Source organism: Harpia harpyja, chromosome 13 (genome assembly GCF_026419915.1).
Source record: "Harpia harpyja isolate bHarHar1 chromosome 13, bHarHar1 primary haplotype, whole genome shotgun sequence".
NCBI lineage: Eukaryota > Metazoa > Chordata > Aves > Accipitriformes > Accipitridae > Harpia > Harpia harpyja.
This window is the reverse complement of record NC_068952.1, coordinates 22,488,355-22,515,022: the sequence shown is the minus strand read 5'-3', so window position 1 is coordinate 22,515,022 and position 26,668 is coordinate 22,488,355. Positions and strand designations below refer to the sequence as shown.

The window sequence follows — 26,668 nt, the reverse complement described above, 5'->3', positions numbered from 1 at the left end:
GGTCACCTCTTGCTCTTGGCACAGGTGATGGCCTTGTGGATAAGCTCCTGATCTTTTTTTTTCCCTAAACTGTACTGACGCATCTTAGCTGCTTCTTGGCAGTGTACCTAGTGATCTGGTATCATGGTTAGCTAATCTTAATGCTCTGTGTCTTTCTCCACAGCTAAAAGAGCAGAGGGAAAAAGAGAGGCGGCAAAAGAAAGTGAAAGCTGGAAGCATCTCTGAAGAGAGTGGGGAGTTTGATGACCTGGTGTCAGCATTAAGGTCAGGTGAAGTCTTCGACAAAGACTTATCCAAGCTCAAGCGTAACCGTAAGCGTTCGGGGAACCAAGGCTTAGAGACAAGCCGGGAGCGGGTGGTGACAAAGCTAAATTATTAATTACAAGAGGAAGAAAAATAATCAACCAAAAGAAGGTGATGAAAAAGTGCAAAACAAGGAAGATGAATGTGTGCGATGGCGCCTGGCTGACAGCTGCCCCAAAGGATTTCTTTGGTCTGTGGCTAGAGACGTTACCTTTCCATGATCAGCTTTCCTCTCATCCCTGCTCTGTGGTCCTAATTTGAACCATTACAAAAGTGCCTCTGTGGAGCCAGCAGGGCCTGTGACTGGGCCATGCAGAGCTGACAGATTTGCTTCTGGGAGTTTATTGTGTCATCAAAGGCCTCATGGTGATGACAGAAAGTACTTGGGCCTTGCAGACTGCCTCAGAGCTGGAAAAAGATAATTTTCTGTGTGCCAAAGTAAAAACTAGTCACAATCTCCATCTTGCTGATAAGCAAGACTAATTTCAGAGGAGCTCTGTAAACACCTGTCGCTTCTCCAAGATCTAGACTGGCCTTCAGGGGCTTGTTAAGATGTGGTTCTTGAGGTTTCCAGTTCCCTTCCAGAATTGGATTTTATAAGCCATTGATTAGCACCTGAAAAATGCTTTTGATCTCATGTTCTGTATAGTATTTTTGTGTGGCCTACACTGTCCAAAGCACGTGATGGTCAGAAGGAAGTAATCAGGTTCTGGAATAAATTGAAATTCAAGAATCAGGATCAACATAAAATACATTGCAAAAGTCTTTTGGATTCTGCTTTTCTAGAAGCAGTTTTCTGGAATTTGTTGATGGTTGAGCCTTGAAGCTATGAAATGCATCTTCTAGGAAAGAAGCTCTGGCTTTTCTTTAGAAAACTAAGCCACTGCCAGGTTAGGATTACAAGTAGGTGACTCTTGAGCCTGTTGTCATTGCTGGAGGGTGGGAGGGAAACAGCAAAACATTTCTTACCTGTTTGTGCAAGATTTCTTAGTGCAGCCCAATGGAAATTGGGAGCTCCCTAGTATCATCCACAGGTCACAAATAGCAAAAAGCAAACAGGGTCACTGGCTGCAAGAAATGAGATTTCTTTTCCCTTTGATGCTAGCTGTGATTCCTGTTGGCATGAACTGGTCTTTCTGTCTAACAGGCTGACCTTCACTGCACACACTCCACTCCTACCTAGGAGAATCATGTAATTCAGTAAGATATGAATGGTGTCAAAGGAGAGCCTTGGAGTCCACAGCCTTTTCCATTTTGAAGGGATCACTTGGGATGAACCAACAGAGGGTCCCATAATGAAAACTGAGAATTTTTCCAGGAGGACACAGCATTGTGCAAGCCAAGCAGGCTTTGGAGATGGGTTAACTCATAAGAAAAAAAAAAATAGATCTGTATTTAAGCTACATGTATGAAGCACACAGTGAAAAAGCAAAGAACCCCAAGAACAGGCCTGACTTCTGAATTCTGTGTGTCTTCATGGCTCTAGGAAAGGGATTGGATTGTGTGGGCTGTCATGGGCTTTTTTTTTTTTTTTTTTTGAATCTTGTCTTCCTTTTTTATTATCTTCCCTGGAGAAGGAAGAGAGGAAAAGAGAGAAATGGTGATGGATTCTTCCTCCTAGACAGGAAGAAAAGGGAGAACATTTGAGAAGAGGGAACCACCATCTGCAAACTATGCATCAATAGTCAACAGCACAAAATGTTAAGGAATTCCAGGGAAGTGAAAAAAGCTCTATTTGTCACTTTAATAATTTGTTTTGATTTTTCTCTGAATGTCACTTAATCTCAGGCTCTGCACCGAGTCTGCAGAACAGAACTTCCTCTGCCATGAACACTGCCTGATCAGTATTACACAGTACCGATATTGGAGAAGCAAACTGTGGTGGTTTTCTGAACACTTTGAGAGTAAAATAATTGTGTAAACTATGGAAAGAAGCAAAAAAGTTGGAATTGTTAAACTCTAATGTTTCATTGTTTACTGAATTTTGAGTCTCCCACCCCAGAATTTCCCTATTTACGACATTCCAGACTGCCATGCCTCTGTATAATACTCATCGTAAAGAGCTGGTATCTTACAAGAGCTGGGTGCGTTCTCCTCCCTTACTATCCTACTCCCCTTCTGGGATTAGCTATTAACAGCAATGCCCATTGCAGCAGACACAAGCACCTTGTAGAAGAAAGACTGTATTTCATAAAGGTTTTTGAAAGTTTAAGAAAAACTCACTTTTTTAAGCATTTTTATTTTAAATTACAAAATGGATTTTTAGAAATGTCTGTTGTAAATTATATTAACAAGCTCCTTGCTGCTCCCTGAAGTAGACATGCTATATCCCAGCCCTTTTTGTTTGTCTTGTTTTAAAGCATGCCATATAACCTGTGCCATGTAAGCCATATGACAGGTGGTGATATGGGCCAAATTGGTATATAACTGATAATCCCTGAATTCCAAAGATGATGCTTCTATGGATTAGAACATTGTAGGTTCTTTTCCCCTCTTTGTTCTCCCTGGGTTTACGACTCACCCAGAAATTCAGGTGTAGTGCCAAGGTCAGCCCTGGTGCAAGATGATGTGACTCATGGCTCTGTCCAACTTACGTCTGCTTGCTTGTTCCCTAGGTACTTGTTTGATAAGGCAGACTGTCAGCATGGCACTGCTGTCAGAGAAGAAACACCTCAGGGCAAACCCCTTGAATATAAATACAGCATTCCCCCTGGCCCGGTATTTGTCAAACTAGGTTTGTGCTGTGCTTTTTGAAACTGAAGTCACTTTGCCAGGCCACAAATGTAGCGAAAGCAGAGAGAGTGATAAGCCCTCTGTCCATTTGTGTACACACTTCAACCCCAATTTAAAGAGATCCTGTATTATAGTACGCAGTGCTCTGGCCACACTGACAGAGTCAAAGAAAGCTGCTGTAGTTTTGCCACCTTCTTGACTCATACACAAATAATGAGAGATTGTGCAACTCCTGTAAATCAGCTGTGGGATACTTACTGGGATGGACAGAAAGCTCAGAGTCATGCCCCTGATTGGTTGCAGCTCAACTTTCTCAGCACTCCAGTGCCCCAGACTCCTGTTTTGAATCTGTGATGGTGGCTGAAGATTTCGTGCAGCATGCTGGACAGTCCTCCCTGGCTCTTGACTCCATGGTGAATGTCCATAAAGAGGGTTTTGGAAAAGCTCAGTTACACACTGAGGCAAGCAGTGATTTCATATAAGCGATGACAGGTGGAGAGGCCCATTAATAGGTCTACTGTATGAGATAAGGCTGGCCACACAGAAGATGAGGATAAAAGTTGACTGCTCTAGGGCCTGGCGTCAGATTCTTGCTGAAGCCAACTTTGTCCTTGCTTCTCATCTCTTGGGTAATGTGAGTGCATCTATGCTCTGTTCTTCATCAGCAGTTGTGGTAGACTTGCTGAGTGCTGAATGAGAAAGGAAAATCTTATTTCTTGTCCTCTAGCACTAGCAGAGCCTGAGCAGGCTCTGAGGACTGAGACTGAGCAAGCAGTCGTGAAGTATAACATTGAGGCATAACCTCTTTATCACACTGAGAGCTGGAGAAGAGCTAGGGAGCTAGGGTCTGCTGTTGTCCTTGCACCTGTGCCTAGCACCAGCATTTTAAGTGAAATCACTCTGTCTTTGGAAATAAGTGGAGGAGGAGGAGATGTGAGAAAGAAGGGTATAATCGAGGGCTTGTTCTGCTTCCTGCAGAAATGTAGTCATTGCTAACTTTATGATTAAGTTCTTCACACCCAGAAGAGGAGGTACTTTCTAACTCTCCAGACTTTGTCCCTAGAGGTCTAGTGCTCACTTACCTCTGTGTCTCTGCGTTGTTCTTAAGCAGGTTGCATTAGGATGATCTGAGAAAAGACTGAAGAACTCCCTCCCCCTCCCAAACCCTTTGGTCTGGGTCACTCTTCTCAGTTGGTCATAAGTCTCTGGAAATGCTACAAGGTAAAGTGACTTCAAGGCAGCAAGGCCCTTCCATGCCTGGCAGCATAGCTATCATGTGGGCACCGGTTCCCTATGAGAGCAGAAGTAGGACTAGTGTTCAGGGGTGAGAGACTCCCCACTAGGGAGATGACCTGTATATCCTTCAGAAGCATTTCTGTAATGTGTTCGCAATGTTTGAGGAAGGGAAAGGAATCGCAAGGGGCCCTGGTGGGAGATTGTGGGGTAGGTGGTTCCATAATGGTCAGCCCCACTGGCTGAATCTTTCCTCTTCTTTAGGAAAGCTCACACTCTGAGCTGGGTTGCATGAGAGAAGCTTGTGTCAGGAGTTTCCATGAGGGGAAAGGAGATCAGTTGTACAGTTGATAATGTACATGATACATGCAGTTTCATTTCTGGGTTGGTTGTTTGGGGGTTTTTTTGTTTGTTTGTTTGGGGGTTAAATGATTTTTAAAAAAAAAAAGGTTTTAGGAATCTCTAAGGGGAACCTGTAAATCTGACACCTCTATTTATTTTGCCTTATTTTAGTTTGCTACGTTTGTATGTATACACTGCATTATAGCAAAGACTATTGAGACCGTGCCAGGGCATTACACTGGCTAGACAGCTGGCTTGGCTGTTGTGCAGCAAGCTGAGCTAGGCAAGGAGATCCTTGTGAGCAGTCTTAGTGTGGGAAGGGAGGGAAGAAAGAAACTTTCCTTTTGCTTTTGTCATAATCACGCTGCCCCTGGTGATCCCGGTTCTGGGAAAGCATGCATTTTAAAGCATGTGGTGAACTGATGCAGGTTGGTTATTTTAGAACACTTTCTATAAACCTGTTTATTTCTCGTCATGAATCATGGTGAGAAGATTGAGAAGAGTTAAGCTGTGCAGTTGTTCACTCAGACTTCACCCTTCCACATAAATTCTGTCCATAATGCCAGAGAAGCTTGGATAGATGGGCAAAAGTGGTTCATGCCCTGTAACTTCTCACCAGAGTTAACACACTAGTGAGACAAACTGGGGCAGTTCTCCTTCCTCAGAGTTAATATTCCTTCCTATCTTCAAGGTCAAGGAAGAAGGATTTCCTCTACTTCCCCTCTCTCCTTCTGCACCCCACCTCCCCAGATTATCCAGGATAAACAAAATCTTTCTACTGGTTGGTTTTCTACCCATGGAGCTATAGCAATAACCAGGTGTTTGGGGCCATGGCTCCTTGGCTTCCGTACTCAACATAGGAGACTTCTGGTTGCCTACCATCCAGAGAAGTAGCCTCCATTGGCCATCTTAGCTTCTGTTATGAAAGGTTGAAGAGGCCCACCTGGGTAAAACAATTTAGCTAACTGAAAATATAGAATTTATATATGTGTGTGTATATATATATAAAAGCTATCTACTACTCTAAGTAGTAGTTTTGATGATCAGTATCCCCTGAAGTTGACCAGATTTTGCTCACTGTGCTTGTTGAGAAGGATGCCATTAGTCTAGCATGGTGTTTTGGCACTCATTTCAATGAGAGAGTCTGGATGCTTCCAAACCAGAGTCTTCTGTTACAGGTGGTAATGTAGAATAGATCCACTGTAACCAGTAAAAGTTGCTCTGGGTTTACACCAGAGTAATTCAAAGCAGCATCTGGATCAAAACTCTAGGCAGTTTTGTCTGTTTACAAGATGTTCCACAGGGCTCGTGAAGGGCTTGGTCCTTTCAGCTGTCCATCACTAGGAGCTCTCACCCAAGTGATCTAGAAAAGCCTTTGAGACAAGCCATTTTCCCCACTTCATGCTTGCCCTTAAACAGGCTCTTTAAAAACCTTTGCAGTTTTTAGGAGAATTGTAAGGGGATGTCAGGTACCTGAGCTGCTCTGTGCTCAACACCTCCCTTCCAAACCATCCCCATCTTCAGTCATTCTCCTTCCCTGCAAGCCTGCTCAGCTTGAAACTCGCAGGTCACTTTGGGAGGTGCCCCTCCCTGCCAAGCTAGAAAGTACAGTGCTGCTTAGTGAAGTGGGAGGTTGTGTGCTGCTGTAATGCCTTGGTGTATCCTCATTTCTTAGTCAGTTTAAGACTGTAAGTGAATTAAATGTACAAATCCTGTAGTGTCCTTTTTATCTGTACCTTTTTATAAGAATATACTGTAATACTAAAAAACAAAAGCAAAAAAAATTAAAGATATATTGCCCCCACTGCGTCTCAGTAAATTTCTTTGTAGTTGCATTTTCTGTGCATTTTGCTGGAAAGTCTTAAAGGTGAATTGGAGTCTGGGTGCACTTTTTTGCTAAGCTCTGGATCTTTCTCTTTGGTCAAGAGCATGCAGCTCTTTAGGTGACACAGTCACTGCAGAGCTGGTGAGAAACTTCACAGGTTGCTCTGGGGGAACAAGCAACATGGTGGAACACAAGCACATCCTCCCTACACCTTGCAATGATAAAGAGCTAATCATGGAGCCACCACGTTACCATATCCAAGGGTCCTCTTAAAAAGACCATCAGGAAAGCACTCTTTCATTGCTGTTTCAGAACAACATAGGGAACACAGGAGTTCACTTAAAGGAAAAAAAAAAAGAAGACAGGCCTGCTATCTAAGAGTTCATAATCCATGTCTGGACATTACTAGTCCAAGAGAGGAAGGGAGTGCAGGACTGCAGCACTGGCTGTGAGCTTGCTTATTTAACTGAGCAACACCCTGACAGCAAGAGCATGACTCAGAGGAGGAGGGGGCAGGAAAGGATTGCTTCAAAGGAAGGAGTTAAATAAGGCCAGCTGAAAAGAAGCCAGGAAAGCCAACATCAGGAGTGAAGCCTTCAGGGATGTGGGAGGGGAGACAGGAGAGAAGTTAGACACAGAACAGCAGGGCGAGCAGGAGGCACACAATGGCTAGGGCTAATTTGTGGCTGAATCCAGCAACATGTGGAGGAATTCCTTGGAGCTCAGGGGCAGAACCTTGTTTTCATCTTGGACACAATGTGTCCAGCTGTTTCACTTACACATGGATCTCCCTGTCTCTCTAACAGAAATAGCCTGCTGACAAAATTCATCCTTAAGCCACAACTTTTCATGTTTATCTTCAGCCCACCAGAGGGCAATGTTTTAACCATGAGCTCCTGAGAAACTCATGCCTAGCTTCAAGTGGGAGCCTTGCTGGCTCTGCAGCACATTCCTACAGTACATGGGTTCCCAGGGACCCCAAATAAAGCCCCAGCTGTTAGTTCTGGCTCTCAGGTGGGAAGGGCCATGGAAAGGAGCAAAAGTAATCAGGGGATAATTGCTTGCACAGGCTGAGAACCATCAGGCAGCAGATGGGAGTCTGAGCGCTGTGTGGGAAGGTTCTTGGTTTACATTTGTTAAAACGGCTCTCAGTTTCTCTGTTTCGATATATTTGGTTCAGGCTTTGCTGAAAGTCTGGCTATGAGGTTCTTACTTTACAGATGCAAGGGCAGAGGTGAAAGGATGTTTCTGAAATCCATGCATTGCATGAGTGGCAGAGGCAGGATGAAAATGTGGAGACCTCCCTGTCTTCTCTTCTTTAGCAGCTGGGTTTTAGTAGAGGAGGCCAAACCATTGGTTTTCCTCTTGTTAGAGGTGAAACCCAGTGGCATTTGAATTCTGTCTGCTTTAAAAAACCAGAGATGTCCTGCCTGAATTCTAACAGGAAGAATTTTCTTTCTTTCATATTTTCACTGGGGTTGGAGCACACAGCGGGGGGGCTGGTGTTCTGCCCTGCAGGATGGGTCCAGCACAGAAGCCTCCTTCCATCTTCCCATTTGGCATCTTCCCTGTGGTCATGGACCTCCCTGTCCTTGTCATCGCTTCATAGAAGCAAGGTAAGCACCTCATGGCTTTTTCTGAACAAAACTAGTATTGCGGTTTAGCTGCCCTGAATGACTGGGAGTGAGGAGGAGGGTAAGGGGAGCTCTTTGCTGGGAAGGGCTGAGGATTCATTGGTTTTCCCTTTCTTTAACCTTTGGCTTCTGTTTAAACATAGATGACTTTTATCTCTGCCATAGCAGACATGGAGCTTTCTGGGAGAAATCTGCTTGGCCTTTTGGGAACAGATTTCTACTGCTAGGAAACAAAATAATTAAAGACTTCCCCCCCTCCCTACCCCCCCCCCCCCCCACAAAGCCCAAAACTTTGGTTTTTAACATTGTTGTGCTAGATTTTGTTTGTTTGATGTTTCTGTAGCTAATGGGCTTCTTGCTGTTTTCTCTGAGACATAGTTGCTGTTATCTCTACTTTGGTCAGATTCTCATCAGGAGGTAGGGTCCTTTTTTTTTTTTTCTTCTAACACCTCCCACCCCCCCCCGCTCTCAGCACAGATTGCTTAGGGGAGATGAGAGTGATGCTGCTTGTGGAGCCATGTAACTCTGCTAAAATACTGGTTTTTACCCATTTTTGGAGATCTGCTGGTCTGTACAAGCACCAGCCTGGCAGACTGAATTTTCATGTAAGATAGTGATGTAAAGATGCATTAAGAAAGCAAAATGCCTTGCTCATATGTGCTTTGATGAGAGAATGAAGCAGAGGAGGAATAAACCAGGGTAGGACATCATTTTGGGGTACCTGGTTTTAATATTTTTGTTTATTTCCTGTCAAGCTATGTTTCTGCTGTTGTTTTTTTTTTTAAAAAAAAACAAACTAAAGTGTCTTTGAAAGGAAATGCAACTATGATTCTTCGAAAGGGTTAACCTTTGCTTTTTAAGGATCAGTATTTGTCCTCCCAAAGCTGAGCTCCCCTCTTCTTTCCTATGTTTAATTAATGAGAAGGAGTTGTGTGGCTAAACAAAACCTTTCCAGCCATGATCAAAGCATAAAAAATGACACGAATGTATTGAGGAGTTCCACCTCATTTACTGCCTCTGGGCTGGATGCTGGCTGGGGGTGAGACGGGGACCTCTGGGCTGCAGGTGGGAGTGGGTGCTGCAGGCAACTCCCAGTGCGTGGGCAAAGAAACCATTTGTGGGATGGGAATGTTCTTGGGGTTTCCCATTGTGTGCGGTTACTTGGGGCGAGGAAAGGGGTGCCAGACATCCCCTAGCAGCTGGCCTGCCTAGGGGAATGGGGCACCTCAATGCCCAGTCTCATCCCCAGCCTCTGCAGTCCCTCCTTCAGGTGAGCTGTTGCCAGCTCTATTGACCAGGGCTGCCCTATGTCTCTGCAGGGCTAGAGCTTAGAAGATGCATGGCTAAATATGAATCATTTGCTGGCATATGCCTTCATTTGTATGCTCCACATACAAGTCTCTTCCTAGAGATACCATGTCAGGTAGCTACTAGTATCTGTAGACTCCCTTCTTCTTTGCTTTTTTCTTTCTTTTTAAATGGCGGAATTTAAAATGAGCAATTAATTGTGCTGCTGTCCCTCTCCCTCCAAGCCAATGTTTCTTCCCACTTGTCTTGGAGAATCTTTGTGTGAGTTGCAGGGTTTGCAGTGAGCTGGAAGCTTGCCTTGAGAGCTGCTGCTTCTTTCCTACTGTGACAGCATTGGACCCTGGGGGTCAGAGGGGTCTGAAATGCTGTGATTAATTTAATGTGGGAACCCAGGAAGCATTCTTTGCCCACCTTGTTTTAGATGTGGGGCACAATGGTGTTGAGCCAATTCCTTGCAGTGCTCATGAAAGGAGAACATGTCTCCAATCACATTAGCTAAAAAAATAACCAGAAAATGGGGGGAGGTGAGGAGGTGGAACAGGGAAAAATACTTCATAATTCATTGCACAGTGCAAGATGTGAAAAAAGGCTTTTGTCTGGCTGAAATGTCTATGACCAATAGTGGTTGGATCTGTCATGTTATAGTATGACCTTTTTCATCCTCTCCCTTCATAGAGATACAATGGAAATGGCTATTCAGGGCAGTTCCACCAACTGCTAACCAGGGAAAGCACAAGAAGTCATGCAGAAGCTGCAGGGATCTGGGGAGCAGGGCTCACATTAGCCCTGCACACCCCTCCCCATGGGGCAGACAGGGAGGCGAGTGCATTGTGAACTACATGATGTTGCTGCCTGTCCCTGTGGAGAGGAGGGCTCCCTTCTCTCTGTGTTCCTTGCAGAGGTTTTAAACGCCTGGGGGCGGAACTGTGATTGTCAGATTTCTTGAAATAATAGGGTGCCTGAGTGACCTGGGAGATGGGGATACTCACTACTTGTCTGTTCGTAAGTAAAGATCTGCCTTGCCAGTGGATCTGCAGGGGCAAAGCTTGTGTTTTATCATCCTCTAAAATATCAGGAGTATTGTAAAAATTGGTTTGGACATCCCATGAGAGACTACCTGAGTACTTGCTTGTGGTGAAACCGTAGCTCATGCTCTGATTATCATACTCTGCCAGTATTTTGCAATTTGTGGTTCCTGGAAAGACAGTGGTCTGTAAAGGTATCGGAAGGTGGTCTGTGGACCGTGGCTGAGGAAGGAAAAAAAAGATCAAAAGCTTTTGCATGCTCCATCACCCACACAAGGAAGCAAACAAAACAGGAGGAAAATGAATGTCCATCTACTTAAAGCTTAAGCTATTTTTCATTTGGTTATGGCATTGTGGCAATACTGTAAAAGAACAAAGATGGATCCCCCCATCCCCCTAAGAAGGTTAGGTGGTCACTGGATTCAAGAGATAAGAAATGGTGCTCTAAAGCATTTCTTTGCTACTGCATGTTCCTGTGACTGGTGCAGGCCGTGCCTGCTGGCTGCTGTTTTTGTGCAATGGCCTCTAGGTGTGATGGGAACTGTCATCTTAGCCCCTGCAGAGTCATGAGGTGTTTTCAGGGGGAGAAGTAGGAATCAGCCTAGTGCTTGCCCACCCTTGGGCTCACAGTAAGGTATTATAACTGGGCAAGAGTTTCCTTGGGTAACACAGACTATGTTTGTGTCTGGATCTGCTCGCTCTTTGTAGAAGGAGCTCGTTAACCCCCAAAGGCAGATATTTCCCAGGGTTGTCCAATCCAGGGTTCTCCTTCCTTTTCAGCTCCCAAGCAGGAAAATAACTCTTAAGAGCCATGGCCCATTCTGCTGTAAATTACCCCTTGCTTCTGCTCCTGGTTCCCTTCAACATCTAAGCCCTGTTCAGCTCCCTCTTGTGCCCCTCACAAGTCCTTTCTGTTGCCCCCCTTGGGAGGATCTGCTGCCCTTTCTCCATGGCAGTAACAGCTGCTGGAGCTTGGGCACCTCAGGCTCCAGGGGAAGCCCCTTGCAGAGGACTGTCCCTGGTACAAATGCTCTTGCTCTGTGCTCAGCCTGGCTTCACATGTAAGCACTGCTCTAATGGGGCAGGAGTTGGCAGGTGGATCAGACAGCACTTCCTACCTTCCTGTTGTTCTCCTGGTGTGGTCTGCTGGTGGTGTAGCTGTTGTTCATCCAGGGAGTGAATGTTAAACATGTAGTGTTGCCCTTTTAGAATGGTGGTAACATCTTCCCTTGCTCTGGTCCCTGAAACAGAGGCTTCACCCTAAGTGGAGAGGACCTCTTTCCCACAGCTGGAGAGCTGAAGCTGCCTCTGGAGTCACAGGGATGAGCAGCCTTTCACCATAGAAGCAGCTCCAGCACTGAGGCAATACAACATTGGGACCAGAGCTAGCTGTGGCCTCAGGGATGCTGATCTTGTGCCAACTCCTGGGGTGTCAGTGCTGGGATGCATCAGCAAGCATGCCCTGGACTTGTACCAAGGTCAAAGAAAAAGACTCCAAATTGCAGCTTGTCCATAGCTATGATCTTGTCCTTGTCAGGCAGCTGCCAGTTCTCTGTCTGTTCCTGATTAATCCTCTCCTGGGGGGATGCTGACCAGCACATCCCAAAGCAGGATGGGAGGAGGAAGGGGATAAATCAGATACTGAGGCAATCTTACTCTCTAATTTTTAACCCATGTTGGCACCCTAATCCAAACAGAAAGGCAGCAGGAGATTGGACAGGGATCAGTAGACCTCACTTAGTGCTGCACAGAGGAGAACCAGTATAATTTTGGGCAAATGGACATAATCACAGAAATAGCTGAGCTCTGATGAGGGGTAGGCTCTTTCCTGAGAGCTTCTCGCAGGAGTGGTGGCCAGTTTTCTTCCCTTCTTGCTCCTGCCTACCCTTTCCCTCAGCTCTGCAATAAGCTTTGTCACTGCTGAATGTCTCCACCTCTCGCAGTCATTAGAACAGGATCTGGGCTGTCACCAATGCATGTGGAGGTTTTCCCTTGGGAGGCAGGGAAGTGAAATCTTCATCTAACATTTGGGAGAAACCAAGGGACAAAAGCCACATCTGCTAAAAGCAACCTTGTCAGTCTGGTGGCAAACATTACCATCTCCAGATGTATGTCAGACATGAGGAGCACACAGCTTTGCAAATCTGTCTCCAGGCACTCACTGCCAAGTGCACAGAACAACAAGAAGGCTAGGTTAGTGTCCCCATCTGCAAACAATAATTTGAGCGACTTACTAAGCATGACATGTTGGTCTGGCCCACACCCCTGTGCTCAGGTCCTCCTGGATCACAGTCCAGGCCTGTAGTGGTGGGACTGACCTCCTCTTCCTGTGTTGGTTGCAACAAGCTTCATGGGATGCCAGGGACTGTCTATTTGCTCATAGCTGGGGGAGCAGCAACTCCTGCCTGTGCTCAGGACAGGGCATGGTCCTCAGGCCACGAGGGAGCTGGCACAGGCACTCCCAACCTCACCACCATTTTCACCATCTTCCCTGTCACCAGCTGTCCCCATTTCTTCCACTGCTGGTTCTGGGTCTGATTCAGACTTCTTTTCAGTCTTTCCTTGTCCCACATCTGCATGAGCCTTCTGGTGCAGAGAAGCAAGGTTTGGGGCCAAACCCCACCATCCTCCCCATGGCCCTCACGGAGCCACCTCCGCCATTCCTGGGAGCTTTGCTTCCCAAGCACCTCCAAGGTGCTCCCAGCCCCGATGGGCTTGGGGGGCTCCACCAGTGTCCGACCAGTCCTTTGGAGAGTTTCAGCTGCATGTGTGTGGAGACATTTTGTCTGAGGGATGAGGCTAAATCTAGGCCATGGCAAAACCCCTGAACAGCAGCTCTGGCACCAGCTGCTCTGATGAGCTGATGCACTCATTTCTGAGCTGAGCTACTCACTGATGTAGAGGCAGCCCCTGTGCATGTGTGTCGGGCAGGCGAACAGGTGCCAAGAGCGCGTCTGGGGGGAAAATTCTTGCTGGTGCCATGTGAGGTTGGAGGAACACTTGAGTTTTCCCCTTTCCTTCTATAAATGTTCTTTGTGAAAACAGGTTTCTTAACTCAGGTTACAACAGCGAGGGCTAAATGAGCTTCACTATAAGCAGGAAGCTACCAGTGACACATGAACTGGAAGAAAATCTTGGCTAGGTTAGATAGGAGATGAGCCTCAGGAATGCAGCCTGTCCTCACAAATTATGTTAAAGGACTTCTCCTGGCCACACTCAAACCTGTGTCAGATGTCTGGTGGGATGTCTGCTCTCCTGCAGCAGGGCAAGGACTTTCCCAGGGCTGCTGGGGAAGGAAGTGCAATCACTGCTATTAAAACCTCGTTCTCTGCCGTAGAAAGCGTTGGCACTCTTGCTTTTGGGTAAGGCGCTTGGTCTGAGCCTGGCTTCCCAGAGAGCTGCCTCCCTCATTGCTGAGGACACGGGAGGCATTTTGACAGGCTCTCCTGCAGCTCAGTGTGGGTGAGGGACTCCAGGACATGGGGAGTCCTGTTCCCACTGCTGGTGGGAGCACAGGAGTGCTCACTCACTTGCTCCTCACTCCAGCCAGCTGTGTTTAATTTTAGAAACACAGTGCTATCTTGGGGCAGCTTTTTCCATGGAATGCAACTCTTTAAGTAAATAAATAACAGCTTTGTGGAGATGGAATGACGGCCCATAACCGCACTGCAAAACACGCACCGAGCGAGTCGAGCCCCATTTCCCTTGCATGTGGAACTACTTTGTACAGATACCGTGGCTGCACCACCTCCCTCCCCTCCTTCAGCCCCCTCCAGAGCTGGCCACATGCATTGATTAAAAAGAAATAAAAACACCTTGAAATACCAGCCTTGGAGAAGTGGAAGTGAAACCCCCTCCAGCTGCTGGGGTTCAGCTAGAGTTCTCTGGCATAGGTTTGCAAAAGCTATGGTTTACTGGCGATGGGCTAACTGTTACTGGCCATGCCTTTGCTGCATCTGAGACATCCCAAAGGGATGTGCACTAAGACATCCTCAGTGAGCCGGGAGGGAAATAGCAGGCTATAAAGATGAATGCAAGAAACTTGTGTTTAAATACCCCTCCTAGTCTGGTTGGCCAAGAGCCTTCTGTGTGCAGTTGTGTTGCTGATGGCTGAACGTCCTGGGTGTGTCCCTGAAAGAGTGTTTGCTGGCTGGAAAATCCTGTTAAAGCCATTTTACCAGAGCAAAAGCCCATTTTCACTGCTCAGGTCCAGCAGCTCTGTGGTGCCTGCATGGCATCTGTTGCATAAGCTGCTTGTAATCCTGTCCCTCTGAGTCAGCAAGGTGAGGTCTTCTAAAGTTCCCAGTCCGAGCAAGACCTTACCACGGTGGCCTTCTGATGTAGGGACTTCAAAGATACCCCTAAATCTGCAAGATGGAACAAATACTGTCAAAATCACCCAGACTGGTGGCTACTCACTTTGCTCCACTCCCGCTGCACGTTTCTGCTGTCGCTGGGACAAGATGGTGGCCGAGATGACAGGACACTGTACTTATAGGTGCTCCTGACCAGATTTCCTTATCTTGGGTGCATTAGGAGTTGGGAGCAGCACTTCTGGGTGCATCCTCAAAGCCAAAGGGGTGGCTAGACTTTGCCTAATTGTGGAGGTAAGAGTGAGCTCTGGCAATGGTCTTTGTAGCAAGCAGGCTTGAAATCAATGTCTGTGGCTTGGAAAAAACATCATGTACCATCCTGGTGCCACATGCAGACAGGATGCTTGAAGAGGTTTTGGTCTGGTCTTGCTGTCATAAGCAGCCAAGATTATCTTGTCCTTTTTCCTATAGCCCCTGGCAGGAGTGTTTCTGTGCAATACTGTGATAGTTTTGTGTGTTTGTTCAGGGCTGGTTGTAGTATTTGGATTCACTGCAGGGCCTGGGGATTGCCAGCTGCCCCTCGGCCTTGCTGGTGGCTTCCCTTCCCTGCACGCTGTGAGGGCGGGAGGATTTTCCATGTGGTGTGGTTCTCCCTGCTCCTTCTCTGCAAACTACCTGGCTAAGCCATCTCCTCTCCTTCTTGGCCTCAGCTTGCTGCTTCCACTGATACCACAGGTCTGGAGGGAATTTTATTTTATTTTTTGTAAACCCAAGTGAAGGCCCTCTCCTGTGGGGCCGGGCAAGCTCTGCCCATGTTCTCTATAAGCCTGGGATCAGGGCGGCCCTGGCAGCAGCTTGTCTTTTCCACTGATCCCAATTAAGATTTAGTTTTGGCAGGATGGAGCCTTTCAAGCTGCCAGCTGCAATAGGAGAATTGAGGCTTCAGGGGCAGCAAAAATTATTCCCTTCTTTCAGCTCAGCTCATTTCTTGGATCTGGGCTGGGGATGGCCCCAGGAGTTGATCTGCAGAAGCCAAATGAGCCACACAGAGCTAAAACATTTCCATTCAGTGTCAGACCCAGGGTGGGGAAGCACAGCTCTCCAAAGTGCGGAGACTGTGGGTGGCAGCTGGGGAGGCAGCAGGAGGGGAGGGGAGGGTGCAGCTCCACGCACTGCCTTGAGACAGCAGCAATTCCAGCCTCACTGGAACTCTGCGTGTGGGGAGGCTCGAGTGCCGAAATGACCCTGTTAATGAAATGGGAGTTCATTAAGGCCTTGGCAAGTGGCAGTAATGCCATGTCAGAGCTGCGCAGCTGAAACCCCTCTCCCCCAGCCCTGCAGAAGCAGATGCTACAGGCCAGGTCTCTGCCTGGTGTGATGCTGCACAGCTCTGGTGATGTTGATGGAGATTTGCCACAGCGTGCACCAGCTGGTAACTGGTCTAAGGCACTACTAGTGGAGCAGCTGTATATCTGATGGCATGTGTTATTTTCCAAGCATAATATTAACACAACAGTTGCCTGACCCTCCCCTGCCTCCTGTCACACTGCAGCCAAGCTGCCCTTGACATTGCAACTAGAAACTCTGCTTTTGCTGGCCTTGTGTCCTTTCAGCTGTGCACCCTGGAAGATCATGGGTATAGAAGAGAGTGTTTCTGTTGCATTTATTTTTAAGACTAAATCCATGCAGGAACAGCTTAGTAGTGCTGAGAGTTTCTGGTTTTGGGCAGGTTCTCCAGAATTTGAGGATGAGCTTTATGCCCTCTCTGTTGATGGAGCTATTGATGAGGCAATTGTCTCTGTAATACTGTTGCTAATTTGGGGTTTTGGAAGCAACCCTTAAGCAATAATGAGGTGTGAAGCTTTGCTCCATGGAACAAGTGTTGTGTGGATGGCACCTTGGAGAGCCACAGACGCTAGGCAGCTTGTCTGATGGCCATGGCCATGCCTTTGCAGTCGGGTTGTGCAGATGAAGCTGAGCAATGCCTGGTTTGTCATGCAGCTCTGCTCAGAGCAAAGCTCAGCAGTGTCTTGGGGCACTCATCCCTTCCCGTGAACTTGCACTTTGCTCCCCAAAGGAGCAAATAGGATGAGTACAAAAATAGACATGCTGAACTGAAGGTTTCTAAACATGGCACTGGCAGTGTGGAGGGACAGGGGAAGGTAGAGATAGCTGGATCTGTGTCTCAGCTACCACTGTTCAAGCTTGTTGTGACCAAAACTAGAATCTGCTCTTGTGACAGGGAGCGCTGAGCTCACCCAAAGCCCTTCAGGCCCAGCCTGTGAAAAAGGATTTGGCCGCCCCACCCTGTGCCTTTCTGGGGAGCGTGCCAGACATGTCAGGGGTTTGCCTTCCATTGTCACAGCTTTGCAGTGCTCCTCAGATCCACTGGTTTTGAGGCCTAAATTGAGGCTTTAACCTGAAGTTTCAAAAAACTGAAAGCCTAGTCAGCCCACTGCAAGAAGCAACTCCTCTGTTTTTAGGTTCCCTGAAATGCTAAGCTTCTCTTGGAGCAAGGCTCTAGTAAGTGCAGGGAAGTGAACTGTGTTTCCATATAACTAATTAGCAGTCCTGTGTCCTGGCCAAAGCACACACAATGTTACAGCCATTTTTAAGCTGTTACATGCCTGCATTACTGCTGCTGAGGCAGCCAGAAGGAGCTGCAAGCTAGCAAAGGGCCAAGGAAGGGGTGGGATGAAGGGCCAAGGAAGGGGTGGGATGAAGGGCCAGATTCTGTTCAGTCAAATCCCACGTAAAGCTGAGTAACGTCAGCAACTTAGAGAATTACCGCAGGTCACCAGGGGCTTAGAATAGCTAAAAAAGTCATTCCCCTTTTTAGTGTGCAGCTGCTGTTGCTTTTAGAGTCTGGTTTTGAGTCATTCCCATCAGAAGCAGAGGTCCCTTCCTAAGGTATTTCAAGCTTCGTCTTCCCCACACTTCTTCCCTCAGCAGTTTCTGAGAGCACTGCTCTCTGACATAGATTTAATCTCGTTAAGACTACTTAGTGACCAGCTTCTGCTGGCTTCTCCTTTACATGCCGCACCCATTTTTTTTCCAGGGCAGTCCGAGGGTAGGGCAAGTAGCCTCAGGATGTGGCCATGAAGTAGACAGGCCAAAACTGCTGCAAAAGAGGCAGGCTGGATGAGCAGTGAACGACAGTAAGATACAAATGGGACATTAGCTGGGGCAAGTGAGAGTTTCCAGCAGGCAAAAGCTATACTGCACATGCATTGTTAGGGCTGCCATGATCTGCAATATTTGCATTCATGTTGTGTTTGGCATGCAGTGTTAGAGGTGCGATTTGTGCTCTTATGGCACCCTTCAGGAGGAGGTGGTGGGCTCGGTGCTTTACACTGTTTCTTTTGGTTAAATCCTCAAAAACCTGGTTCCAAATTAGGAAGCAGCTCCTAGAAAAAGGATGTAAAGCTTTGTGCTATCGTCCCAGGATCGGCAGCATTTGGAGGCTGTACCTGGAGAGAGAGAGACCCTCTGGCAGTACAGCTGCTGTCTCTGCCCTCTTGCAGAGCAATTGCACTGCACTGTGGCTGGTTACAGTGAACAGCTCAACTGACTAAACGTCCTCAGGTAGGAACATACCTTCTTGATAGTAGAAGAGGTGAGAGCTTTCCTGGAAGCTCAGATGGATCAGAAGAGGAATTTCCCTTAGACTTATTCCTGATTCAGGAGGGATGGACTTCTATACAGGCACTTTCCTGGACCTCAGTTTCAGTGCACAGTTGGTCAGACTAAGAGGGAGAGCTCTGGAGGCAGCAGTTCCTTATGCTACTCTGCAACACAAAGCAGTACTGTTATATGCAACCACTGACTCAGAACAGGTGCGTGGGAGAAGCTGGGATAATGATGAGAGATGATCAATTATGATGCTAAACCTACAGGATTATTTAGTTTAAGAACAGCCAGATAAAGATGAGTTTCACTCAACAAAAAAAATAGTAGATTCCTTATAGTAATAAGTTACTGTGACTGATGCTTTGCTAATTGGTGACTACTCATTGCAACTCAAAGTCTGTCTTGTTGCTTGTCCTAACTATTCATAGAAGCTCATGGATAAAAACATAGATGTTCCTTTGAATGAATAAAAAGGGTATTCAAAGTAATGCGAAACATATTCCATTACAACTAGTATTTATTAAAAATGCAATGGACAAAAAAAAAGCAAGCCTCCAAAAAGCAGTCAGTTTATCAACATATATTACACCATTGCGCACCCAGCACCAGTGAAACATACAGTCCTATCAGCTCATTTCTCTTGCAAAATGTTCTGTTGACTCATGCTTCGTTTGTTATCTATAAATGTGCGTTAATTATTTCAAGATTTAATAATGTAACATGAGCATAAAATGGCACCAAAGTCTGTTGCCCAAAGCTTTGAGCCACTCTCAACCCAAGAAAGTAGTGAAATGTGCGTAAGTAGCAAGATGTGCATGGTAGTTATGCACATGCTCTGTAGTCCTTTGTGTGAGCCTTACAGCATGACGGCAAACTTCTCAGAAGCCAAAGAATCGTATGCCCCAAAGCATCACTTTATTATTACTGTCTAGTTTCCTCAGTTTTCAAAACTATCTAGAGGCTGGGTGAGGGCAGAGTGTGTTGTGCGAGGTAGGGGGAGTTAAGTGCTTGTGTAAATCAGTTAACTTAGCAGGTTACACATGTGCTTACTTTTCCTGACAATTTGTTTCCATGCTGAGCTAGGGAAACTTTTGCGCTGTGGACACAGCAGCTCCACAGATGAACATGGTCTCTTGTATTTGCAGGGTCGGGGGGGATTGTTGGTGCTCAGTATGACAGTGCTAAGTACACTCTTGGGAAGGAGCAGGAGTGCCCTTACTATTAACTTAAAGACAGATCAGTGATATCAAGGGAATAAGGACTAGAACACTGAATGTAGGAGTACAAATGTTTATGGAGTTTGGGCACCAAGCTTTCCAGACTCCTTCCTCCTTTCAGTTTGTCCTGGGTTCAGCTGGGATAGAGTTAATTTTTACAGGAACCTGGGGGGGGGGGGGGGGGGGGGCACAGCTGGGACAGCTGACCTGAACTAGCCAAGGAGCTATTCCATACCATGTGACATCATGCTCGGTATATAAATGGGGAGTGGGTGGGTGGGGGGGGGCACACTCAGCTTTCGGTGGGGGCAGTGGCAGAGCTTCAGGTTCCAGGTGGTGAGCAGTTGCACTGTGCATCACTCTTTTTGTATATTCTTTCATTAGTACCATTGTTGTTGTAACTTCTCTTTTTGTGTTGTCCCAGTAAATTGTCCTTATCTCAACCCTCAAGGTTCTGTTTTGGTTTTTTTTCTCTTTTCTGATTCTCCTCCCCATCCCACCGGAGGGGGGCAGGGGGAGTGAGCCAGTGGCTGCGTGGTCCTTTGTTACTGGCTGGGCTGAAACCACGACACAGCTGTAGCTGCTAGGTGTGTTGTTGCATGTGCTTTATCTCACAGTGCCAATGAATAAAGAAACAAATTCATCTGCAATGGAAAAAGTGCCTTCTGTGGTAGCTAGTGTATGAGATTTGTAGTAAAATCTGTTGCCTCCTCATCTTAGGCCTGTGCTTACTTTAAGTGAGCAGGATGTGTGTGACAGTGTGGTGCGTACTTTACTGATGCTCACAATAATTTAACCTTATTTCATGAGAAGCAGCTACTTGCAAAGCTTAAGATGCTTTTTCAGTAGCCTCTGACATTATTAGAGCTGTCTTCAACTCTCTGTGCGTATGGAGAGGGAGCACCCTGAATCATATGCAACTTCATATTAGCCATAAGCAGTAGAAAACAAGTAAACCAAAGTTGAAAACACCCTGTTTAGAGCATTTAAATTAACATTTGAAAAGCATCCATCAATATTAACAATGTTGAGTAATTTCTTATCTAGGATAGTCAATTATCAAAGCTATTTAATGCTATGTGACAGTGGCCACTGGAACACTTAAGTGCTCTGAGGCCAGAAGACTTCATGAAAGCAAATTAGAGAAACATGCAGGAAAACACTCTGGCTGATGCAACACAAACTACCTTACTCTTCCAAGTGGCTACTAGTCTTAAAGTTTGTTTTATCTGTCAGGACTATGCAGGTTGCTGGTCACTAGGAGCTGCACTGTAGGACTAAAAAATTGGGAGTCTTCTGGGGCTTGGTGTGACATTTCTCAAGTCAGGGAGAGCTGACACCTATTTCTGTGCATGGCATAATTAAGCCCTTAAGCATGCAGACACAGGGCCTCAATGTATTTGAGTGCTAAGGTCAAGATGCTGGAACATGCTTATAACATTGTAAGAGGTATCTTTCAGATCAGCAAAATAATTCTTCCAAACCCAGAAATCTTCTGTTTCTACATCATGTTTTACAGAGCACTCAAGGCAGACAACTGGTCAGCTGCCATCTTTTTTTTTCTTCTGAAACTGAGATGTGTATATTTCCCACTTGCAGGCAAGGGAAGCAGTAGCAATGCAAAGGGATGGGAGCTGCCCCTGTGACCCTGACTGTTTGACAGTTATAATCTCTGCTGTATGGTAAGGTTCCCAAGCTGTGTTCTTCTCACTGTCACCTTCTAAATTCAACTAAGGAGGTTGGGAGACAGATGGACAAACACAGTTCTGAAATGTTAATTCTTGACTTAAAAATAATTGCCAAATAATAGCACTTTCAGCATTTGCTTCATTTCCAGAGCTCACAGTTGCATGGTTGATGGATGACAGCAGCTGTGAATATTTCGCAGCAAGAAGGAAAAAAAACCCAAACCCAACACCTCTGTGGTATACCTAGAAATCTTTGCTCAAGCTCATGGTGAGGACATTGAAAGGAAGGTACTGGCAGAGTGGAGAAGTCTGTCCTCTAAAAAAAACACACATAGTTATCAACAGGGATAAGTGGCTCCACTGTTCACCCAGCAGTAAGCTGACATGGTAAGGCAAAACTGGAGTTGTAGGGTTGTTAGATGGTATACCTGCTGAGGTTTCCAAGCCTACCAGCTGAGCAAAAGTAGTTCTGTAAGAGGCTGCACATGAACAGTGGTCACCTGGAGGGGTCTGGATATGATCTAGACCCTTGAGAAGTCTCCCCTCTGCCCACCTGTCTTACTAAGCAACTTCACCTCTTCGATCACAATTTCATGAGTAACTGCTTTGCACATGTCATACACAGTCAGGGCAGCCAGGCTGGCAGCTGTTAGAGCTTCCATCTCCACACCTGTCCTCCCCCAGGTCTGACAGGAGCTTCGAATCACCACTGCATATCTGGCCTCATCCAGGCTCAGGGACACCTCAACATGGTTGAGGGGGATGTTGTGACACAATGGGATCAACTGGCTGGTCAGCTTGGCTCCCTGAATTCCTGCAATCTGGGCTACTGCCAGCACATCCCCTTTCTTCACCTGGTTCTGCCTCACCATCCCAAATGCCTTCTGACCCAGGCAGACCACAGCACCAGCAACAGCACTTCTTCTTGAATCTGGCTTCCCTCCAACGTCAACCATTGTGGCCCGTCCTTCCTCATCAGTGTGAGTCAAGCTGTGAGAGGCACGAGGTACCTTGGTGCAAGATCCCAAATCCCTGGTACAGAATTCAGATCCTGGACTTGCCTCTTTGGACTGATAGTCCACAGAAACTTGGCCAACAGAAGAAGCCTCAAGGCACTTTGTGTCAAACGTGGAGCTTGGGTCCTTCTGGAAGACACAGCAGCCTCTGAGCTGGGTTTGTAGAATTCCTGTCGTTATGTGCCACTGTTGCTCTGGGTGAGATCCTGGTAGGAAAGGTTGTCCTGTAAGCTTATTTTTCATAAATGCTTTTCCCATTTGTTTGGGTAAACTTGTTCTCAAAGTCAGCCAATGGCTAAATGTGTGGCCCCACTGTTTTGAATTTGCCGGAAACTGCAGGGCATCTTGGCATAGTGGGAATGACATCAATGCAGGCTCTAGGGAAAAAAACGAAAAAGTAATATGAGAATACATATTACTAACTGGAAAGCTAAGCTAAGTCTGCAGTAGCTGAGAACCCTGTCACAGCACTGCTTGGGACTTTCTGTATTGCAAAAACCTCCTGCAAACATCCACTTTTCTCCTCAAGATCTTTCTCTTCTCTCTCATCAGTTCCCTGAATTTGCTGGTTTGTTATTATGAACCCCAAGACTCAAAACATTTATTTCAAGGTCCCTGACAAGAAGAAACAACTTGCTTTCAAAAAGTATCCATACTTACTGAGAAACAGCAGCCAAGAAAGCTTATAGGAACATCAGTTCTGAAGAAAAGCAAGTCACAGCATCTCAGCATCCATTTGAGACTGTCCCAGCACTAGTTTTCTTTTGAAAGCCTGGCCAGGGTTAATAGGAAATTCTTGCACTCAGATTCTCAACTCTGCCTTTCCAAGCACCTTCCTCCCAGCACAGGCAGCTGCGTTCCCTTTCATCTCCTTCTTCAGGGAAGCCAGCACTTGAGGACGGCGGGGACCAGAAGCACTGCAACTGCACTGTCTACAAGCTCAGAGGGTGGCTCTGTGATGGGAATCTCACTTATTACTACCAGCTCTTACCACGTTAATGACAGCTGAAGTTTAAGCACTGGAAAAACCACGCTCCCCTCATTGACAGATTTTAAATCTACTCAGAAGTATGTTCTAAGTCAAGCTGGCAGGGGTCCCAGCTGGCAGAGAGGTAGTAAGCCCTCCTTGCCCCTTTTCACCATTTAATCCCTTGGTTTTGGCATTTGCTCTGGACTAAATGCCAAGTGTCAAGACAGAAGGAGTCTTTTTCACATAAAAGAAGTGATTTGTTTTATAAGTAAAGAGAAAGCAGTATAGTGGTAAGTGGCTAAGCCCTAATTTAATAGCCTCATTGATAAGCATGTTTCTCTTTTTCTGGAGCTCCTGCTCTCTTTGCTCTGAGAAACTTGGAATTGGGTTTTGCTCAATAACCTCCTTGGGCAGCTCCCTTACTCCTGAGTTTTCAGACTGCTCACAGGTGAATCAAAGCAGCTTCCTGGCCCCTCTGCACCTTGCTGAGCTACCTCTGCTGGCCTGACCTACAGGTATCACCTTGGACTGTCCACATGACAATAACAGATACAGTGTGGATAACCCATTGGTTGTGGCCCCCACCCTATTTTTTTTTTAGAAACAAACCAACCCATCTCTTTCTTGTTAGTCCTCTGCTACAACAAAACCAATGCACCTAACGCCTCTTTTATCTAGCGTATCCTCCAAACATTGATCTGAAAGTGCACATTACTGAAGCTTAAATCAACCATAGATTTAATTATTTTTTTTTTAATCACTGTAATAATCTAAATTCAGGCAAAGGCCCTTTTTGATCTACAGCTGATGGCCTATCTGCTAAAATTAAGATTCCTGCAAGTTTAGTGGTAATGCGTTTACTGTCAGAGGAATGGGATTAAATGGACATAAATGTTTTGAGTGCAACAGTGCTCTGCTTTAGAAGAGCAGAGAAAATTGTGCTTCTTCTTCCTTTCTTTCCCTCTTTCTTTATACAGCAGGGCCTAACCTGAATATTCTTTTTAAAATCCAAGAACTCAAAAGTACTCTGTTCTTCTGGATTCCTTGATTAGTTTTAAAGCTGAACCTAAACCCCTGGCAAGGTGCCTTGTCTTCAGGAGAAGCTGGACTGCAAAGGCAGACAAGTACTTCTGCAGGGTAAACCCACATGGGTAGGAACAGGGAAGAGAAGTACTGTTTGCTCAAGTAGAGTGGTAAGTAAAAAGACAGCAACAGACAGTAATGCATGCAAAGCATCTTTGCTTTTCCTAACAACCTACATTTTCTTCGAGTTGTACCTAGTCATCTCTATCTTCACCCAAATTGCTCACATACCTAAAAAAAAAAAATAATGGTTTTCTACAGCACTATATATAGCACAACTGAAACCATCTGACAAACTGCATCTCCTATTACTGCACCTGAAGTTTAACTGTGTTTGCTTCCAACTAGCACAGTCTCAGGGTGGGGTGGGGGGATATAAGCCAGGAGATAGATACTTAAATTAAGGAGGAAGTTCCCACAACTGAAGTGAACCCATAAGAAGAACAACCTGCCAAAATGAATATTTTGATTAAGGAAAATACGCTACAAACCATATAGCAAAGGATCAGATACAGCAGTGCAGGGAAGAAGCCAGGTTTGGCTTACTGGGACTAGCAAAACCAATTAGTGATTTCCACAGCATTCATTAAGTTTCATTAAATTAATTCCATACACCCCCCCCACTGACTGCTTGCACGCCAGCATTATTTGAAGTTTGTGAGTAATTCAAAACACAGTTAGGAAATCTCCTAATGATTCCCCATGTCTCACAGTGGAATACTCTCCAGTCTGTCCACTGATGTGGTGACTGCCAGCAGTTAGTCTCAAAGGGACATGGAACAGCTGGGGGAGGACCTGGACAGGCTGCCTCTTTTACTGTCTGTATGTCAGACAATGTTAAAGCACTTTACAAAAGGAAATTGGATGGATCTGATCTATAGACATCCAAACATTGCTATGAATGCTAACTTTGGAGTGTAGGGTTCTTTCAAAAGGCATCTTGAAAAATTATCTGTCATGAGTTTACTATAGTATTTTTCATCTTAAAAAAAAACCCAGAAAACAAACCAGAAAATTTTTCCTCATGCAGCAAGTCAATACACACTTTAAACAAAGGGTCCTCTTTCCCCTCTTCCTGGAACACAATGCAGCAGTGGTCAAATACAAAACAGCAAAAGCAAACTGAGAGAGACAATCTTGTGCCACTGAATCCATTCACTTTAAAACTCAACATGGAAAATGATGGCCCTTTAAAGAGGGGCATCAAGTGAAAAATATTCCCCATGAAAACCTATGTTAAAAGAGCTCTGTAGATCCTATTTCCTAATAAAGGCAACAGAAGTACAAGTACTAGGGTCTTGGTTTAAAAAAAAAGAGCAGTTATTATATCACCTGTAGCAAAGACCAGCAAATTAATGCATGTTACCCTCCTCTCCCCAAGAGTACCTGTTTTAAGAGCTGTGTTTTAAACCGCACAGCAGCTAACCTGCTTCAGAGCATCCAATGGGAGGATGAGAGTTTGGGTTTGAAAAGTAATGTTCATCTCTTCCACCCTTGCTGCATTTTTTTCCTCCCCTTGTTGATAAGAAACAATAGAACAACTTCCACTTAATCTCGCAATGCTAACACTTGCAAACACTTTTTAAGTCTAAGGAAGAAAAAAAGTAGATGATAGCTATCTTACAAAACAGGCATGGAGGAGGAAAAAAATCAGTAAGAGAATCCTAGCAATGCCATATCGCTCGTGAACAGAGCTTCAAGCAGAAGGGAGAGTTAGTAAACATATTCAATAGACACAAGGAGAAGAAAGGCTCTTGGTCCATAGGGCTGGTCAGATACCACCAGTTTTCATTGTTAAATTCTGAGGCTTTGCAGCAATAAGAGGACATTTCAAAAGAATAAAGCCCCAAGGTTCAGATTCTGAAGTAAAGAAGTAGTGAGGTAGGAAAACTTGCGTTTCTGTCAGGTTACTGGCTTTATATATTAGAAGTGAAGTTGAATTTCTTAATCCAGGGATAAAAGTCCATTCTGCATCCTTTAAGTGTATATGGCAATCTGGTCAATTTCATAAAACTCACCCCAAACTGCCTTATAAGTTACTATACTATTCTTGTTAAGTACAAAGGGAGCAGATAGATAGGAAATAAGATAATAAAGTTTGTGATCCCTTTGGAAAATGTAACGAACTTTCAAAATTAGAAAAAACAAACAGTGCTATCAATCAGAAGACCGGATAAGGCTTGGTAGGGGCATTAAACCTTTCTTCCTCTTCCACTTCAGCATGTTAACCACAACTGCCTTTTAAGAAACCCATTTCTTTGCCTAAACCTAAGCCAGAACCAAACACAATTTAGATTTAAAAGCCCAATCCACTCTGCTCCCCCAAAGACAAAAACCAAACAAAATCA

The 26,668-nt window shown here is 45.6% G+C and overlaps 2 protein-coding genes across 9 annotated transcripts in view; one reads left to right on the top strand and one right to left on the bottom strand.

Moving 5' to 3' along the window:
• Positions 1-6,415, top strand: part of DAAM2 (dishevelled associated activator of morphogenesis 2) — a 211,930-nt gene extending 205,515 nt beyond the window's left edge. For all 4 annotated transcript variants that reach the window (XM_052805722.1, XM_052805723.1, XM_052805721.1 and 1 more), the window contains one exon: positions 164-6,415. In XM_052805722.1, coding sequence (XP_052661682.1) covers positions 164-379 — 216 coding nt within the window. In that variant the 3' untranslated portion in view covers positions 380-6,415. The remainder of the gene's footprint in view (positions 1-163) is intronic.
• Positions 6,416-18,847: 12,432 nt separating this feature from the next.
• Positions 18,848-26,668, bottom strand: part of MOCS1 (molybdenum cofactor synthesis 1) — a 33,854-nt gene continuing 26,033 nt past the window's right edge. For 3 of the 5 annotated variants that reach the window (XM_052806831.1, XM_052806832.1, XM_052806833.1), the window contains one exon: positions 18,848-22,644. In XM_052806831.1, the coding sequence (XP_052662791.1) occupies positions 21,773-22,644 (872 nt within the window). In that variant the 3' untranslated portion in view covers positions 18,848-21,772. Of the gene's footprint in view, positions 22,645-24,496; positions 24,552-26,668 lie in introns of all 5 variants that reach the window. The other 2 variants (XR_008238092.1, XM_052806834.1) reach the window with 2 other exon arrangements.